Source organism: Eumetopias jubatus, unplaced genomic scaffold, assembly GCF_037043125.1.
Source record: "Eumetopias jubatus isolate StellerSeaLion01/CBP00866 unplaced genomic scaffold, mEumJub1_p1.0 scaffold_9, whole genome shotgun sequence".
In the NCBI taxonomy this organism is placed as follows: Eukaryota; Metazoa; Chordata; class Mammalia; order Carnivora; family Otariidae; genus Eumetopias; species Eumetopias jubatus.
The window spans coordinates 101,288,237-101,308,269 of record NW_028274815.1 but is presented as its reverse complement, the minus strand read 5'-3'; the positions used below and the strand labels follow the sequence as shown (position 1 = coordinate 101,308,269).

The window sequence follows — 20,033 nt, the reverse complement described above, 5'->3', positions numbered from 1 at the left end:
ACCCCACGGGCACTTGTGGGTCTTTTTTTTTTTTTTTTTTTCACGAATCCCGTTTCTGAAATGCCTCCATGTTGCGTAGATCCTGATTCTGTCTCTTGTCTGGAATCATTGAGAATCGTTACAGTAGGTGACCTTTTGTGTCTGGCTTTGCTCACTAGGTTCTTTGTGGAGATGAAGAACCCAAAGAATTAGCAGTGAAGCTTGTGGAAAGAATTTGGGATTCCGTAATGGGACATAGGGAGTAGATGTTAGGATCTCGGCAGCAGCCGAAATGGACTATTTTGTGGCCAGAAGGATGGTCTGAGAGAGCCTTAAAATTGGAGCATATGCTGAGTTGGAAGGAAGGTATGGGGTGATCTGTATAAACTAGGGAAGCAGGGTAGGCACCATCGGGGGCTCCTGGAGCGGCATCCATGTGTCTCTTGGAAGAGTGGGTCTTGACTTCCACCCCAGCTAATTGCTGTTGTTTGGCTTTCTTGACTTTTGCTCTGTGGTTCTTGAACCAAACCTGCAGTACGGTGGGATGTATCTCCAGTTTCGAGGCCATTTCTTTCTGAAGGCTGGGAGCAGGGTATGGGTTCTTGCTGAACAAGAATTCTAAATCTGCCAGTTGTTTCTCAGTGAACATGGTTCGTTTCCTTTGTGAATGTTTCTGATCCTTTCCTTTAGGAAGGTCCCCTGTGCCTGCCATCCCATCTAGCTGGATCCCCATGCTCTGGTCCTGTGTCAAGACTGCAATTTTACTTTTAATACCTATGCTTCTATTGTATGCTACTAAAAGTCCTCATACTTGTAGTTCATGCTAATTTCTCTTGTCTAGAAAACCCAGTGTGTTGCATGTCCACTTATTCGCCTTTCTAGACCCACTCCATCCTGCTCTATGCCCTGGGACACTAACCCATATGGACTGCATCAATGGGCTCCCTTCCCCTCCAGCTTCTGATTAAGTTTGGTTGAAAGGCACCAGTAGGAAGTATGAAGGGAAGAGAGTGAGGTAGGGATATTTATTCCCTGGCTCCCCAATCTGGTTTGCTGCAGGCTGGCTTTATCCCTTGTCCTGAGGTAATAGTTCTGTTAGAGAGCTCTCTCCAACATACCTCCTGGTTTCTTTCTCAGCATTCTAGTAGCCACTACTGCCTGTGACCGTTTAGGCCCAGGGTTGCTAGCTTCATTGGTGTTACTAGCCTGGGGATTACTTTGCAGTTTCCTTACATCCTGTCTACACTTTTAGAAATAGACCCTTTATTAAACTTGTCTCAAATGACTCAATTTAAATGTGCCATTTGCTTCCTGTCAGAACTCTACCTGATACTTCAAGTTAACACACATATCAATATTTTTATGTCATATCTAGAACTCTTCAACTAAGCAGTGAAGCAGTCTTTTGGAATAAATGTGGAGGAAAATACTCTTAAGATATTAAGATTAGAAAAATTAAAAATCTTTATCAAAGCAAGACTCTCATAAAAAAATTATCAACTGGAATCAATAAGAGTCCTTCCAGCTCCAAAACTAACCTCTCTCTCCTCCGGAATCCCTTAGTTCTCAATTTCTATCTGTTGCCTTTATTAGCCATGATCACCTTTCTAGATGTACTTCTGTCAGAAAGAAACATTTTCTGATTTATGTAAATTTCAGAAATGGATATTATGATTGTTATAAGACAGGGCTTCTTAAACGTCCTTAGGACATTTAGATAGCCTGTGATGAATGCATGTACATTCTCTGGAGGTGTGGAAAACAGGAAGGCATTTCTTTGAAGTCTTAGGTATGATATCAAAATATGAATTTTGAAATCTATTGCATACATTATAGCTGTTAGTTCTAAAATAAAGATGTTTTCAACTATTTGCTATTATTTACTTCCCTTTTAAACCTTCAGGTAAATTTGGTCCTCAGGAAATTGCATCATCTTTACCATACAGTTCCATATTTGCTCAAAGCCATATTGAGAAGCATGAGATTAAAATTTCTTGATATTGTTAGCTTACTTTTGTGAGAGGCATATGGCATAATGGCTAAAAGCTAGAGGACTTTGGCACCAGACCATCTGAGTTCAAATTCTAGTTTTCCTACTATTTTCTGTGATGCTAAGCAAATTATTGCTCTGTGCTGCAGGTTTCACATCTTATCAAGTAGAGATAATATAACCTATCTTAAAATTGGGTAAAACACTTAAAACAATAGGGAAAATGCTTAATTATAAATAGCTTTTTATTTATTATTCTTAGGTGTAATATAACCACTTCCATATAAGGAAAAGAGTACTTTTTTGAAGGGTGGCATTACTTCCCCTTTTAATTTTTGTCTTATTTTTTAAATTCTGGTATAATTAACATACACAGTTTTATATTAGTTTCAGGTGTACAATATAGTGATTCATTTATTTACTCTTTTAGACAGCAGAAGCTCCTTCAACAATCTCTACCTACCTTACTTGCCAAATTAATCAATACTTTTCATTTCTTCTATCCAACTTATTACTGATGTCCACAGCATACTGAATGCTTGCAGACTGTGGCATTCTCTTTAGTAAATGTGTACATTTCTGTTCCCCCACCTTGCATGCTTACCAAAGATCAGGAGTATTGGTTCCCAAACCTATCTGTGCCAGTTTTACTGTTTATAACTATGGAATTTAACTAAAAAACATGTAATTCATCAGTCTTACACAATTCACAGTGCTGGGTGTTATACGCAAGCAATGAATCATGGAACACTACATCAAAAACTAATGATGTTTAAATGGTGACTAACATAACATAATAAAACAAAATTTTAAAAAATTTAAAAAATTAAAAAAAGACAATAATAGACCAAAAAAAAAAAAAACCATGTAAACTGATTACACCTAAGTGCAAAAAGAAAATGTGTTTCTATATAACGTTATTGAAAAACAGTGAGAAAACTTGATAAAGGAGAGCCATTAAAAGTTATCCACTTTAATTGTAGGTGAAGCATCTATAAATGACTGAGGAAAAAGTCTGCAAATATTTGGAAGGATTCTGCTCACAGATTGTTCCATAAGTGTCTTTAGTTCCTTGTTTCATTAAAAATTTGAGATGGGAGATCATGGATGATGCATTTGAGTGTGGTTTATACTACAAATGCCAATCAGTAGACCAAAGCTAAATAAAAGGCAAGTCATATTTCTATGTCAAAAACTGGTCAAATGAATGTTTCAATGTATATGATTTAGATTTAAAATAAATTTAAGATATGTACATATTTTTATAATGCCATTAAAAACTGATATCCTTAATTTTTCTCTGCCAAAGAAGTTTCCCTCTCTTAAATAAGATGTTAATAAAATAGCAATTCATACATAACCTGTTACAAAAGAGAAAGCTTTCATGAAACAGACTTAAATGCTAGAAATGATTCCTAAATTTTATAATTGAGGGTCAGTTAACTCCTGTACATAGTAGCTATGGAAACATTGTTTATATTTTCTAGACCCTTCTTGCATCCAGAGAAATCTATCAATTAACTGGCTATGTCTTTACTAGGGAGAGATTTAGATTGCTAGACTAGAAAAAAAAAGGACACTATATTAATTTTGGTTTTGTTTAAAGTCTGAGTGTTCCTATTAGCAGAATAACTGATAAATGTTTTATCCACATAATTTTGGAGACTTTTTTTTTTATCCAGGAGTCCTAATTATCAACCTTGCTTATTACCATCAGAACAAAATCTGAATCTAAAAGAAGCTGAAAAATTTAAAGCTTTTGTGTGTATGAATATTTATGACTATATTCTAAGACTTCTCAGAAAGTAGCTCTAAAATTTTATTTTAGATTACATGAAGTCATTTTTAATTTACATGGTAGAGGGAATTCTACTTACAACAATTTTTTAGAGATTTACTTATTTATTTATTTGAGAGAGAGAGGGAAAGAGAGTGTGGAGAGAGGGGCAGAGAATTCTCAGGTAGACTCCATGTTGAGCCTGACCTGGGGCTTGATCCCAGGACCCCAAGATCATGATCTGAGCCGAAACCAAGAGTCGGACACTTAACCGACTGAGCCACCCAGATGCCCCTACTCACAATGATTTTTATTTCTTTTCGAGAGATCTTTATTTTGAATTCCTTTTATTCTTAATTTACGTTGAATCTTCTTTTTTCCTAAGGCATTTTCTCTTTGATAGATCACTTTAATCAGTTTTCTTCGTTCCAATATGTGTGATAAAAATTGTTTGAGTTCATTCGCTGATACCTACAAAAAAAAGATTTTTGCTCATTTTTTCATGGGTAACCATTCTTTTTCTTTCTTTAAAAGATTTTATTTATTTATTTTACAGAGAGAGAGAGAGACAGCGAGAGAGGGAACACAAGCAGGGGAAGTGGGAGAGGGAGAGGCAGGCTTCCTGTGGAGCAGGGGCTTGATCCCAGGACCCTAGGACCATAACCTGAACCCAAGGCAGACGCTTAACGACTGAGCCACCCAGGCGCCCCTCATGGGTAACTTTTCAAAATGAAACAAGAACATGAAAAATAAAAAAAAAAAGAACATGAAAATTTTATATGTTCATGTTAAAAATACTATTTAATGCAATCACTCTAATTGCTGCTTTTTTTAAATCCAAATGATAGATGACTTACTTCACTTTAAGAATTCAAATATTTTATGATAAAAGCCTTTTAAACCTATCGCATTTTCATCTGAACTGCAGAGCCACACATTAAAAACTAAATGTTATAAATAAAATAAAATAGTAGGAGAATTTAACCAATTTTACCCTTCTGGTAAGTTGTCATGGTAATACCAATTGTGTGAGTTAAAAAAAAAAAGAAGATGTTGGTATTCCTTACACATCACAACAAATTTATAATGGGTGGATAGTATAGAAAATCTTGACTGTATGGAGAAAAATGTAAAAAAATGTTTCCCAAAGTACTTTCTAGAAGTTATATAATTAATCTATTTTAACTAAGGAAAGGGATTTGGAAGGATTGTTTTTGAGTAGTAGAAAATAATGAAGATTTTAAGAGAGAAAATTGAAAAGCTTTATGGAGATACATATTCATGATTTACATATATACTTTTTCAGGGAAAATTATATTTAGAGACTGAAAAAATTCTTTTATTTGTCAACCACTACTTCCAAGAAGAGTAAAGGTTTTTATTTGTTTGCTTTTTTATACAGTATCACAATTTAAACTCCCTCTTTTCAAGAGCACTTTCTGGAATGCTTAAAATGCTTTCCTCAGTAGTAGCAAAGGCATCAGAACGGTGTGGCCCAGAGGTTAGAGCATGCAGGGACATGAAGTCACATAAGGACTTTAAAAAAAAAAAAAAAAAAACCGGGGGCGCCTGGGTGGCTCAGTTGTTAGGCGTGTGCCTTCGGCTCCGGTCATGATCCCGGGGTCATGGGATTGAGCCCCGCGTCGGGCTCCCTGCTCAGCGGGGAGCCTGCTTCTCCCTCTCCCACTCCCCCTGCTTGTGTTCCCTCTCTCGCTGTGTCTCTCTCTGCCAAATAAATAAATAAAATCTTTAAAAAACAAACAAATAAACAAACACTAAACCAGCTTTATTGAGATATAATTCACATACTATAATTATACATGTATAATTGTACATTTAAAGTATACAGCTCAGTGGTTTTTAGACTATTCACAGAAGTGTGGGACTAGCTCCAGTCAATTTTAGAACATTTTTATCACCTTGAGAAGAAACCATGAGTCCTTTAGTTAGTAGCCTCCTTATTCTCCCATTCTCCCTACCCCAGCTTCAACAACCACTAATCTATGCTTTGTCTCAATGGATTCCCCTCTTCTGGATTTTCACATGAATGAAATCATCTAGTATATGGTATAGTATATGGGTTTTTGTGACTGACTTCTTTCACTTAGCATAACATTTTCCAGGTTGATCCATGTTGTAGTATGGCCAAATGATATTCCTTACATGGATATACTACATTTTGTTCATGCATTTGTCTGCTGATGGACATTGGAGCTGTTTCCAACGTTTGGCTATTATGAATAATGGACATTCATGTACAAGTTTCTGTGTGGATATGTAAGGATTTTAAATGTGATTCTTCTTATTGAAGGGTGGCCAGATTAAGCAATTAAAAATACAAAATGCCCAGTTAAATTTGAACTTCACACAAGCAATGAATTTTTTTTAAAGTGTAAAAATGTGACCAATATTGCATGTTAACAGACAGACCCTGTGTATAATGGCTCAAAATCAACAGATGGGTGTTCAAGTCAGTGGCAGCTCTGCTCTGTGCTGTCATTCAGAGACTCAGGCAAGCAGAGGCTATGCCAAGCTTCAGCATGTGGATTCCAAGGTATCCCTGAGCATTTGCATCTAGCAGACAGAAAGGGAAAGAGCATAGAAGATCATGTGCAGAATGGGGTTTTGTTTTGTTTCATTTGGTTTGCTTCTTTTTCTTTTCTTTAATAAGCCAGACCTGGAAGTGGCACAGGGTGGCATACATTTTCCATTGGCTGAAACTGTCACATGGCCTCACCCAAATGCATGGGGAGAATGGAAACATAACGCAACAGAACAAAACAAAACAAAACCCTGCTGTTCTGAGAACTGGGGAGATAGCCATAAACAACAACAACAAAAAAATTCTCTGCACTCAAAAAGCTGATGTTCTGGTGGGGAAGATAATAATCAACTAATCAACTGATAAAAGCAGGGTTTTTGTTTTGTTTTGTTTTTGTTTTTAAGAGTAGGGAGGGAATTGATAAAAGTTGGTCTTATTTGGTACAGGATGGTTAGGGACAAGGTCTCTGATAACATTTGAATAGACCCCTATGTGGGTAAGGAGGAGTTAGTCCTGCAAATACCATAGGAAAGAGACTTCTGGCAGAGAGAACAGTAAAAGCAAAGGCCCTGAGTTAGAAGCACACTGGTGTGAAAGTGAGATGGTGCAGCTGCAGCAGAATGGGGTAGGGAGAGTAGTAAATAAGGCAGAAGCAGCTCTGAGGCTGGCATCAGGATTCTGAACTGTGTTCTGTGTGAAGGAGAGACTCTTGGTTCTGAGTAGAAGAGTGATATTGACTGACTTAAATTTCAAAAGGATCACCCGGCTGCTATATGTTGGAGAAAGGGTGGGAAAAGAGAGGTTCCTGAAATAAACTGGGTGAGAGTTGATGGTGGCTGTGAAGTAAGAAGATGATAGGGGGAAGTGGTGATAGTGGTTGGTTTCTGAATGTATTTCAGAGGTATTACTGGCAGGATTTTCTGTTGAAGGATTTATAATGTATATTTTAGTTTCAAACAGCAAACCCAATGGAAGTATGTTTCTAAACTCTAAGTTTAAAGTATGTGCTTTGGAAGTGTTTTTAAACTCCTAAGGGCCATTAAAGATTAACCATAGCTCTCCAGCAGAGTGACATGATGTTCCAATAATGCCTTACCTAGCCCTCTTGCCTCTTTGCTTCCCTGTCTCCTAAAGATTCATGGCTGGATGAGTTTTTCTTAAGCATCTGTTTGAACATATCACTGCCCAACTCAGAAACACTCAGTTCTCAGTGACAACAGGATAAAATCAAAGTCAAGTGGACAGAATCTAATATTCTTCACAGTCTAGCCTAAAAATGTCATAGTACCCTTACTTCTTACTACTCCCACACCTACACAGACATCCACTACAGTCAAACTCTTCTACCTCCTATTCCCCAAATAGAAGGGCTTCTTTCCTACTTCCTCGTCCTTGCTTATTCAGTTTTAATTGATCCCTCTTTCCTATTATCCCAAATATCACTCCTGTTCCCAGGCCTACCTCAAATTCCTTCTCCCCAAAGCCCTCCCATTTCACTCTCCCACAGTGATCTCCCTTCCCTCTGACCTTATGGTGTCTTCCCTTCTTGGTTAGCAGTAGCTCACTGCTCTATGGTCTCTGCAGCTGAGATCATTCCATAGCATACAGTTCACGTTTTATCTGCTCAATTAATTATAGATGCTTTAGAAACTTTTTTGTATAGTTCTCATCTCAAGTAGAATGTCTTGAGTAAAGGGGATCCTAATAAATGTGTGGATTTCTTTATTTGGGGGAAATCCCCTGTTTTCTTAAAGCACAGGAAAGGTAGAAGCATCCTCTTCTAAGGGAAACTAAACTATCTGTGGGCTTGGAGAAAAGAAGGTTTGAATTTATCTTACTGTACATTTAATCTTATCTGTGGCTAGATCATGCTTTTTGTGGCTACAGCCATTTCCAAAGTAGGACCTAGTCTAATGGTACTTTGCCTGAAAGCAAAAACAAACACGCAACAACAGTACTGGAGTGCAGAACATTTTTTAATAGCTTCCTGTTTAAAAATGTAAGCTGTCTGCTAAGGCTTGAGGTTTGACTTAAGGTTTTTTACATTGTTTTGTTTGGATGGTAATTAATAAGCTTTATTCTTAAAACAAAACACAAGTTTACTTAAAAAATTTTTTTTCAGGTTTTTATTTATTTGACAGAGAGATAGAGAGAGAGCACAAGTAGGCCGAGCAGCAGGCAGAGGGAGTGGGAGAAGCAGGCTCTCTGCTGAGCAGGGAGCCCGACGTGGGGCTCGATCCCAGGACCCTGGGACCATGACCTGAGCTGAAGGCAGCCGCTTAACTGACTGAGCCACCCAGGCGCCCCACAAGTTTACTTTTCAAATATTTTGATTACTTGTTAACATATCAACAGACAACTTATTCAAAATTGTTCACCATAATTACTCATATTCCAAAATAAATGTTATAGATTTTAAAAGTTTCATTTACATTTCCTTCTTATTTTCTGTTCACCACTAATTAACTATGTCTAACTGTGGGTAAGTTAATTAACCCCTCTGTGACTCAGTTTACAATAAACATAAATAGTAAATGTAAATGTAAAATGGGGTAATAATATTGCCTATATCACTGGATTGTTGTGAGGATCATTTAAGTTAATACGTGTGAAAACCCTGTGTATAGCAAACAATCCATAAATATTAGCTATTATTATTATTATTATATTGACTATATATGTACCCTATGTAAATAAATGTTACTATATTTCTGTTTCAGATTCTAAACTACTAGGTCCTAGGTATTTTGGCTATTTAATTTCTCTGTTCATCAGTGAGGTAGGATGTTTCAGCCTGGGATAAGCAGAATATCTAAACATCTTTTCATTAGCAGACCATATTTTTATGATATATATTTTCTGGACTATTTCACTTAAGGACAGTAAACAACAATTTTAGCATATCCTAGGACCCTACTGCTGCCAGAGATGCTTTTGATGCTGAATGTAAGTTAGCCCCCAAATTTTCAATAACAACAATATGACTAGTGTTAATGGGACTTTAACAGCCTCCTCAAATAATTTTTGAGAGGCAGCAGGTATGAAATAATCAAGTAATGAACCAACCTGTTCTTTAAGGCTAAAAGAATCAGTGATTCATTCATTCAAAACATTTATGCTGGGCATTCACTAGGAACTGGAAGATAGAGAGGAATCTGTCTGATCTTATGGAACTTCCATTCGTCTGTGAGAAGGCAATAACCAATAAATAAATAAGTGAACAAGTTAGTATCAGGTGTCAATACATGCTATGAAGAGATTAAAACAAGGAGATGTAAAGAGTGAAATGTAGGATGAGGAGGGGTTGGTGCATAGCTCATTTAGATTGGATGCCCAAGAAAAGCCTCACCGAAGAGGTGACTTTGGAGCCAAGAATTTAATGACAAGAAAGCAGTTCTGTATAGTTAGGCGGCAGAGCATTTCAGGCAGAGGGAACAGTAAGTACCAAAGTTCTAAAGTGGGAACAAACTTGTATGCTCTAGGAATAAGGCCCAAGTAGCTGAATGAATATGAGTTAAGGGAAGAATTGTAAAAGAGGAAGACAGAGAAAGAAGTAGGGGGTCACATCATATAGGGATATGGGATGGAGTATTTTATTCAAAAGATAAGAGGAAGATACCAGAGTGTTTTAGGCAACATACTCTGATTTATATTTTAGAAAGAAAGAAAGAACATTCTGGCTGAGAAGTGAGGAGCAGATTGCACAGAATTAAGAGTGGGACCAAGAAGAATGGTTCAGAGACTACTGTCGTCAACCAGGAGAGGGATGATGAAATTTGAAGTGCAGAAGTAATGGAGATAAACTACTTGGGCAAACTTAGGATATGTTTTGGAGGTAGTGCAGCTGGGGGTTGGATATGGATCGGAAGTAGGGTAAGAGAAAGGACAAAGTCAAAGATAACTTCTTGTCTTTTGACGAGATTCCAGTTACAAGGATGAAGAAGAATGGGAAGCAAGGGTGAATTTTGGAGGAGGAAATCAGTCTCACCCCACCCAGACACATAACTATATGTGGTAATGTCTCCAAACTGTGTGACTGTCTATGAAAAACAAAATTTTTTTTTTTTTTTTTTGTCTAAGAGGAGTAAGGTGTGAGCTATGTTTGCTATGGAATGAGAAGTGAGTATCATTCCTTGCAAAAGAGAGAGAGGTGAGAAATTAAAGAAGGACTGGTGGGTAAGGATTCTTTGCCTGTCAGTGACTTACTTTCCCTAGGACTCAACAAAGGCTTTCTTGCTTTCCTTTAACTATCTATGTCCCTTTTTCTTTCCTGGCTCACATGCCCCAAAATAGCCACTGTTCCTTGGCATTGTGTAATACCCTAAATTCTGCTGAAAAACTTCTCTGGAAAAAGAGCACATGGAAGGTAAGAAAGCATGTGAGGACATATGGGACAATAGGAATGGCAAACCGAGAGTAGCTCAGCACCTCCTCATTAGTGGCCCTTGTCTAGGTGAATGAATGGGGTGCTACAGGGTTGTAGAAGAGACAGCAACACAGGCTGCTGTCTTTGGTTTGGCAAGATGGAGGAACTGAATTTCCATTTTCTCCACTATATATAGATGTGGATTCCATATCCTATGTTTAGGTCACTCTATTTCCAAAGAGTATGAACATTAGGGCTCTAGGCATTATCAGAGAAAAGCCAAGTTATGGAGAAAGCCAGGAGGAAGTGGAAAAAAAGAAAAGAGTTTTCTTAGGTCATCGGTTCTCAAGAGTATGGTCTCTGGAAATGGCAACACCAGCATCACATGGGAGTCACAAATGCAAATTATCAGCCCCACTCAAGGTCTACAGAATCAGAAACTCTGAGGGTGAAGCCCAGCAACACGTGTTTTAACAAGTCCTTCAGGTGATTCTGATATATGCTAAAGTTTGGGAACCCTTGCCCTAGGTCATAGCAAAGAAGGTAGTCAGCCAAATTAAAGTGGAATTAAAATACACAAATAAAATTGTACAAACATTTATATCACTCATCAGATAGTGAAAATATCTACACATATAGCAAAGATTCACACTGATGTTGTCTGGAATTATGGTTTTATTTATTTATTTTTAAGATTTTCTTTATTTATTTGTCAGAGAGAGAGAGCACAAGCAGGGGGAAATGGCAGGCAGAGGGAGAAGCAGGCTCCCTGCTGAGCAAGGAGTCCCATGTGGGACTCTAGCCCAGGACCCTGAGATTATGACCTGAGCCAAAGGCAGACACTTAACTGACTGAGCCATCCAGGCATCCCTAAATTATGGTTTTAATCAGGTATTTAAGGTATATCGGGTTATTCAAGCTTTCTAGTTTGTCTTAAATAAATGTATATATATTTGGAAAAAAGAGACTGTCACTTTTGAAGTTGCAAATCTCACTGTTTTAGTAGTTTTTCTTCCCTAAAGTAAGATGCTATTTATGAGATGCTTATATTGAAGCAAAGATATTTTTAGTGATGGTCTTAGTGTTTTTCATTTTGCCTAAAGTATTTTCAGTTAAGAATAAAAAACAATCTTAGAATACTTTTTCCTAATATGCCTAAATTTAAAAAATTTTTTTTTTAAAAATTAAAAATTTTAATATTGGGGCGCCTGGGTGGCTCAGTCGGTTAAGCGACTGCCTTCGGCTCAGGTCATGATCCCAGGGTCCTGGGATCGAGCCCCGCATCGGGCTCCCTGCTCGGCGGGAAGCCTGCTTCTCCTCTCCCACTCCCCCTGCTTGTGTTCCCTCTCTCGCTGTCCCTCTCTCTCTCTCTCTCTCTGTCAATTAAATAAATAAAATTAAAAAAAAAATAAAAATTTTAATATTTTTTAAATAAAAAAAAGCAAATGTGGCAATAGCCACCCCTAAGTTAAAAGAATAGTTGTCTCTTAGAGGAAATAATTCATTCATCAGTGAAAACATTTCTTTTTCTTGGAAAAGACAGTGCTCATTATTTTATTGTGTATTTGTGTATCTACCTTCTAAAGTCACCAAATGACAATAGTCCACAGCTATCCAAGGATGATTTTCGAAATATAGGAAAATGGTAAAGTATAAAGTAAAAGGGGAAAATAAAACAGCATTACTGATACTAATAATATAGTGCTAGCATAACACTTCTGATAATTGATAAATGCATTATAAGGGTAGCTTTCTGAAATTAAGAGAACATTAAGAACTGATACATACTGAAATACTTATACCCTGCATTTTTAAAAATGCAAGGAGCACAAAATTATATTTAAACCCATAGCCATATTAAGTATTCATGGTAAGGTTATATATAGATTATTAAAATCAAAAGGAAACCCTAGAAAACTGTTTATTGTCACTAATTTCAGTACTTTTTTTCTCATAAATTTCACTAAAGTTACTGACAAATAGTTTCTGTTCTGTATCTGATACAAATATTGCTAAACAATGATATTCTGTCATTTATAAATATTTATCAAGCACTTACTATATTTTAGAGATCCTAAGGCTCTGAGATATAGAAGTGAACAAAAAATAAACAGCCTGTATTCATGGAGCTGAATATCCAGAGGGAAGTTAAATATGAACAATTATATAAATACATAATGATATGTGATAAAAAATATTTAGAAAGTGATGAAGTATGCTATTTTAGAAAGACGATTAAGAAAAGTTTTTTTTAAAAATTCTTTTGTATTGTTTTTTGAGGGAGAAACATAGGAGTACATATCTGAATAAAGTATGTACTGGGGGCAATGAGCCACCTGATTACCTGACAGATCATCCCAGGCAGAGGGAAGAGCAGACCCTAAGGTAGGAATATACTTGAGATTCTAAACATATTATGGAGGCCAAGATGGCTGGAATGGAGTGAGTAATGGGGAGAGTGGTTAGAGCTCAGATAAAGAGCAAAGAACAGGTCATGCAAGGTCCTGAAGGACAGGATGAAGAGTTTGGCTTTGTTCTATGTATAATGGAACACATAATTTGAGGTGAACAGACTACAGTAGGGTAAGAATGTAGTCAGAACCAGGGAGTTCACTACCACAGTAGTCCAACGCAGTCTAAACGGGTGATGTTGGTGTTTGGTGGTAGAGTAGTTAAGTGGTTGGATTCAGGATGTATTTTAAAGACCAAGATAGTTGGGGTGTTGGGTATGAAAGAAGTAGAAAGTGACTTTTAGCATCTGGTGGATGAAGGAGCCATTTGCTGGTATGAAAGACACCAGGGAGGAACAGGTTTGGGGTTGAGGAAAACCAAGAGGTCAATAGTCAACATGTTGAGTGTCAGAAGCCTTTTAGATATCCCAGTAGAGATGTCTAAGCCACATTTAGGCAATTCGTGTCTTGAGTTGAGGCAGTGTACGTGGTTATAGATGTTGGGAGATTGATACAGTGGATGAGCGGGATGTAAAATCAGTCTTTAGACTATTTTTTCAATGAGAAAAAGAAAAATAGCAAAGTCATCAGTGAAGAGTGAGGGATAGATGTGCTGGATTTAAGGAAGACAGGAGAAAATATGAAACAGAAGCCTTAGAGTTGGGGGATAATAAATTTGACTAGGGAGATATTCAGGTTTGCAGAGAAACACTGAAGGCCTAATTGAGGCTTGTGATCATGAAATTAAAATGAGACTGGTTGTGTTTATTTCCAGCCACATTTCAGCTACTCGGGTGCAGGGACTGAATAGTGGAGAACTGTACTCAGTCAGGGTTGAGGTTTCACCACTAAACTGGATGGAGTGCAAGAGGAGTAATTAAATGGAAGATCTATATGAGGCAGTGATCTTACATGACCCTCAAACCCTTATCTGCAATTCCCAAATCCAAAAAAATCTGAAAACCTGAAGATTTTTCAGTAGTTTGGTGCTCAAATTCAGTTAGTAGGAAAACCTGTCTGGCCCTGATGTGAAGTTATTTATGTTCTTTATTAACCCCATTTAATGTGAATATTCATGTTTTGCTGCATAAATAATAATATGCTTGAAAACAATGTATTTCCCCAGTCTCAGCTGGAGGTATCCTATAATATATGATATGTAGGTCTGTGTCCTATATGACATGTATGTCTGTGTGTGTAGTAGTATATTTCCACAGTTAAAAAAGGCAACCCTGAATTCTGCCTCAAAGTCTTCCAATAAATTGAAGAGGAGAAGACATTTCCCAACTCATTCTATGAAGCCAGCATTACCCTGATACCAAAGCAAGACAAGGACACTACAAGAAAACTACAGACCAATATTCCTGATGAATATTGATGTAAAAATCTTCAACAAAATACTAGCAAATAGAATTCAAGAGTACATTAAAGGATTATACAGTATGACCAAGTAGGAATTATTCCTGGAATGCAAGGATGTTTCAACATAAAAAACTGATCAATGTAATAACAGCATTAACAGACCGAAGGGGGAAAACCCCCACATGATCATCTCAATTAATGTAGAAAAAGCATTTGACAAAATTCAATACCTTTTCATGATCAAATCACTCACAAACTAGGAATAGATAGCAACTACCTCAACATAACAAAAACCATATGTAAAAAAACCACAGCTAACCACATTCTTAACAGTGAAAGACTGAAAGCTTTGCCTCTAATATTAGGAACAAGGCAAGGATGTCACTCCACCATTGCTATTCAACATAGTACTAGAAGTCCTAGCCCAGAGCAATTAGGCAAGAAAAAGAAGTAAAAGACATCTAACTTGGAAAGGAAAAATAAAATTATCTCTGCTTACAGATGACATGATCTTATATGTAGAAAACTCTAAGATTCCACAAAAAATTTTAGAACTAATAAATTTAGCAAAGTTGCAAGATACAGTATCCACACACAAAAATCAGTTGCATTTCTATATACTAACAATGAACAAGCCTAAAAGAAAATTAAGGAAGCAATTCCATTCAAAACAGCATAAAAAAAATAAAGCACTTAGAAATAAACTTACCAAGGAGGCATAAGACAAACACTGAAAACTACGTAAGTTTGCTAAGAGAAATTAAAGAAGATAAAAATAAATAGAAAGACATCATGTGTTCACGAAGTGAAAGATTCAATATTTTTAAAATGTTAATAGTACCCAAAGTGATTACAGATTCAGTACAATCCCTATCAAAATCCCAGTGGCATTTTTTTTCTTCAGAAATGGAAGAATTCCTCCAAAATTCATTCGGAATCTGAGGGACTCTGACTAGCCACAACAATCTGGAGAGATAAAAACAATGTTGTAGGTCTAACATTTCCTAATATCAAAAATTTTTACAAAGCTATAGTAATTAAGACAGTGTATAATGGAATAAAGACAGATGTGAAACAGAACAGAGAGCTAGGCAGTAAACCTTCATATATGGTCAAATGATCTTCAACAACAGTGCCAAGACCATTCAGTGAAGGGAAAGGACAGTCTTTTCAACAAATTTGACTGGGAAAATTGGATATCCACATACAAAAGAATAAAGTATACTATATACAAAAGTTTACTCAAAATGGGTTAAAGACCTAAATGTAAGACCTGAAAATATAAAAACTCCTAGAAGAGAACATAGAGAAAAGCTTTATGATATTGCATTTGGTGATGATTTCTTGGATATGATACCAAAAGCATAGGCAAAAAAGTACAAATAGATAAACTGGGCCACATCAAAATTTAAAGCTTCATTGCATCCAAGGGCATTATCAAGAGAATGAAAAAGCAACACGGAAGGGAGAAAATGTCGGCAAATTATGTATCTTATAAGTGGTCAATATCTAGAATATATAAAGAACTCTTACAATTCAACAATAAAAAGTCAAATGATTCTATTTAAAGGGGTACGTTGTGTGGCTCTTGATTTTGGCTCAGGTCATGATCTCAGGGTTGTGAGATCTAGTCCTGTGATGGCTCTGTGTTGGGCATGGAGCCTGTTTAAGATTCTCTCCCTCTCTCTCAGCCCCTCCTCACCCTTGTGCATGCATGTACACATGCTCTCTCTCTATCTCAAAAAATAAAAATAAAAAAAAATGGGCAAAGGACTTGAATAGACTTTTCCCCAAAGAAGATATAAATGACCAATAAGCACATGAAAATATGCTCAACATCACTAGCCATGAGGGAAATGTAAATCAAAACCACAATGAGATACCACCTCACACCCACTAGGATGGTTAATATAAAAAACACCCACCAACCCAGCAACATAGAAAAATCACAAATGTTGGTGATGATGTGGAGAAATTAGACTCTTGGGCACTTATACCCAAAAGAACTGAAAGCAGGATATCAAGATATTTGTACACCCATGTTCATAGCAGCATTATTCACAATAGCCAAAAGTTGTAAGCAACCCAGTGTCCATCATGGATAAATGTATAAACAAAATGTGGCATATACATACAATAGAAAATTATTCAGCCTTAAAAAGGAAGGAAATTCTGACACATGCTACATGAGGATGAACCTTTAGGACGTTAAGCTAAGTGAAATAAGCCAGTCACAAAAAGACAAATACTGCATGATTCTACTTATATGAGATGCTTAAAGTAGTCAAATCATAGAACAGAGGGGTGCCTGGGTGGCTCAGTTGTTAAGCGTCTGCCTTCGGCTCAGGTCATGATCCCAGAGTCCTGGGATCGAGTCCCACATTGGGCTCCCTGCTCTGTGGAGAGGCTGCTTCTTCCTCTCCCACTCCCTTTGCTGTGTTCCCTCTCTTGCTGTGTCTCTCTTAAAAAAAAAAAATCAGAATAGAAACTAGAATGGTGGTTGCCAGGGACTGGGAGGAGAGAAGTGGACACTTGTCTTGTGGGTATAGAGTTTCAGTGTTACAAGATGAAAGAGTTCTGGAGATTGATTGTACAATACGTGTACTAAGGTGTACTAACACTAATCAACTGTATACTTAAAATAGTTATTTTATGTATATTTTACCACAATTAAACAAACAAAACCCCTTGAATTCTGAAACACATTTGTTCCCAAGGTTTTGAGAAAGGAACTGTGCTCCTGTAGTGTAGCCATCAACTCTCAGCGAACTAAGAAGGAATATGAGGATGTGAATGATGAGCAGTGAAAGGGGCACATGGATTTGAGGTCCTGGTGGGACTGAAGCATTGATGGAGTAACTTAGAAAGCTCCAGGTGGTCTTCAGAGACTTGGAAGCTTAAACTTTTAATTTGGAAAAGACATAGTCCAGATTATGACCATGGGAGTAGAGAGAGGGTGTATGTAGTTACTGGAGCAAAAAAAAAAAAAAAATAAAAAATCTAAATAATGGGACTGAGAAGCTCGAATTCATGGATACTGAAATCTCTGAGATCTGGAGAGAAAGGCCACAAGCCACTTCTCCATCCTCATCTCCTATTATTCTCCTAATGAAAATGTAGCAATAAGGAAAGGGAAGGATACCCACCACCCCAACTAGGACCAACATGATTGTGTAGTGGGAGAAAATGCTTGAGAGGGCTGCAGGGGAAGTTCTCAGGAGAAAACTAGATTTCAGTTACAGTGAAGGTAAAGGTAACATTTGGAGAAGTAGGACCCCAAGAGAGGTGATTAGAAAGAAAGTAAGGGTCCAGGGGATGGAGAAACCACCATTTTATAACCAAAGTCTTGGGGAGATGGTAATAGCACGTTGAATTAAATCTGTAAACCCTTATTGTACATACTGCATGCAAAGCATTGCATTAGAAAAGATTAAAAGATACTTTCTTGCTTCTCTGGGCTTGGAGCTAGTTTGCAGGGACATGGCTAAATACACCAAGAATGTTGAAATTATTGGTAAATATGAGACCCATTATGGTGGCCTCCCTTAGGAGAATGGTGAAGAAAATGGAAATAAGCCAGCACAGCAAGTACATTTGCTCCTTCTTGTGGCAAAACCAAGATGAACAGATGAGATATGGGGATCTGGCACTATTGTTCCTGCAGGAAAATGGAAGCTGGTGATACCTGGATCTATACCACCACTTCTGCCATCACAGTAAAGTCCACCATCAGACAACTGAGGAAATTGAAAGACCAGTAGAAGCTCCACCATTTGAAACACTGCTAGCCTATTACAAAAAGCCTTCATTTATATAACAACAACAGCAACAAAGATACTTTCTTACCCTTCAGAAGCTCATGAAATCAATTTAAGCAATATCAAACAGAGACTTCACAAAGCTAAAAAAAAAATCAGAACTTTTGGAAATTCCAAATTCTAGTAACTGTATTTGGTACATGGTAGGCATTGTGTTGAATGAATGAAATTTGTAATACGAAGATCTTTTAAATCTGAATGGGCTTAGTTATTCTACTTTGTAAATTGGGGATAGTAACTAGCCATTTAAATAACCAGTTGACATCCTTTACAGAAATGTTGGGAGGAATAAAATGATGCAAAGGGATTTCATAAAGACTAAATTATCACATAACTGTAAGACATGATTATGAATATGAATTATGAATATAATGACATAAATTAAGGTACCAAAATATGTGAAAAACATCTATCTCCTGGAACAAGATATTTATCTCAAAAACAAAAAGAATGTGTCTGTCTAGTTGAAATACAGAGTGGAACCTAGCACTCTTGGAACTCTGGTGAAACTCTTCAGTGCTGAGAGCTGGGCTACCTTTTCCTTGTTTTCAGAGTTTTCATTGTTGCTCTTGGTGGTGATTGTCATAATAGCCCCTCAGCGGTACACTTGAATTGCTCCCTAAAGGGGCATCAGTTACTCCCTGGTACTACATTAGATACCTGGGGATTTATCATCTGTGATCATGATCATTGTTTAATACAGAAGAAAATAACACAAAAATCCTGAAAATATTAGATCCTTACACAAGACAAAATGTCTTTAACTGTTTTTGTGTGTGTGTGTGTGTGTGTGTGTGTTTACAAAGTGCGTGTTGGGGGAATAGAGGAGTAGATGACACTCTTTTGTGAACTGTGGAGTTGTAAAGCCAGAAAGAAAAAAACTAGGGAAAGGGAATCTATACTTCGGTGGGTTTAAAAAAATTACAATGTAAATAGTAATTATTATGAAAGATAATCAGAATTTACCAGGTCTACAATGGGGTTAGAGATGGGGAAAGGTGTTTTCAGCCAGACAGTATCTTATTTGCAAAGGAGTCATGAAACAATATGGCACGTTTAGTGAACAGAGGTTACTTTACTCTGGCTGTAGTATAGAGTCCTTGGTATTTTCACTTCCGCTGTCTGAGCTCTATGACGTTGGTACTAAAGAAGTTTAAAAAAACATACTCCATTGGAAGTTGGAGAGATATAAAAGCAGTCTACCCTGGCATATTTTCTCATTTTATTACATTTTTTTATGTTATGTTAATCACCATATATTACATCATTAGTTTTTGATATAGTGTTCCATGATTCATTGTTTGCATATAACACCTAGGGCTCCATTCAGTATGTGCCCTCTTTAATACCCATCACCAGGCTAGCCCATCCCCCCAGCCCCCTCTCCTGTAGAACCCCCAGGTTGTTTCTCAGAGTCCATAGTCTCTCATGGTTCATCTCCCCCACCGATTTACCCCCTTCATTTTTCCCTTCCTACTATCTTCTTTTTTTTTAAAAAAACATATAATGTATTATTTGTTTCAGAGGTACAGGTCTGTGATTCAACAGTCTTACACAATTCACAGTGCTCACCATAGCACACACCCTCCCCAATGTCTATCACTCAGCCACCCCATCCCTCCCACCCCCCACCACTCCAGCAACCCTCAAATTGTTTTCTGAGATTAAGAATTCCTCATATCAGTGAGATCATATGATACGTGTCTTTCTCTGATTGACTTATTTTGCTTAGCATAATACCCTCTAGTT

At 37.1% G+C, this 20,033-nt stretch overlaps 1 protein-coding gene and 1 pseudogene across 1 annotated transcript in view; both read right to left on the bottom strand.

The window, feature by feature from the left end:
- Positions 1 to 20,033, bottom strand: part of SEL1L2 (SEL1L2 adaptor subunit of SYVN1 ubiquitin ligase) — a 136,004-nt gene that overhangs the window by 90,168 nt on the left and 25,803 nt on the right. The window contains exon 3 of the mRNA XM_028112980.1: positions 4,049 to 4,217. Coding sequence (XP_027968781.1) covers positions 4,049 to 4,217 — 169 coding nt within the window. The remainder of the gene's footprint in view (positions 1 to 4,048; positions 4,218 to 20,033) is intronic.
- On the bottom strand, positions 155 to 712 carry LOC114216369 (divergent paired-related homeobox pseudogene; annotated as a pseudogene).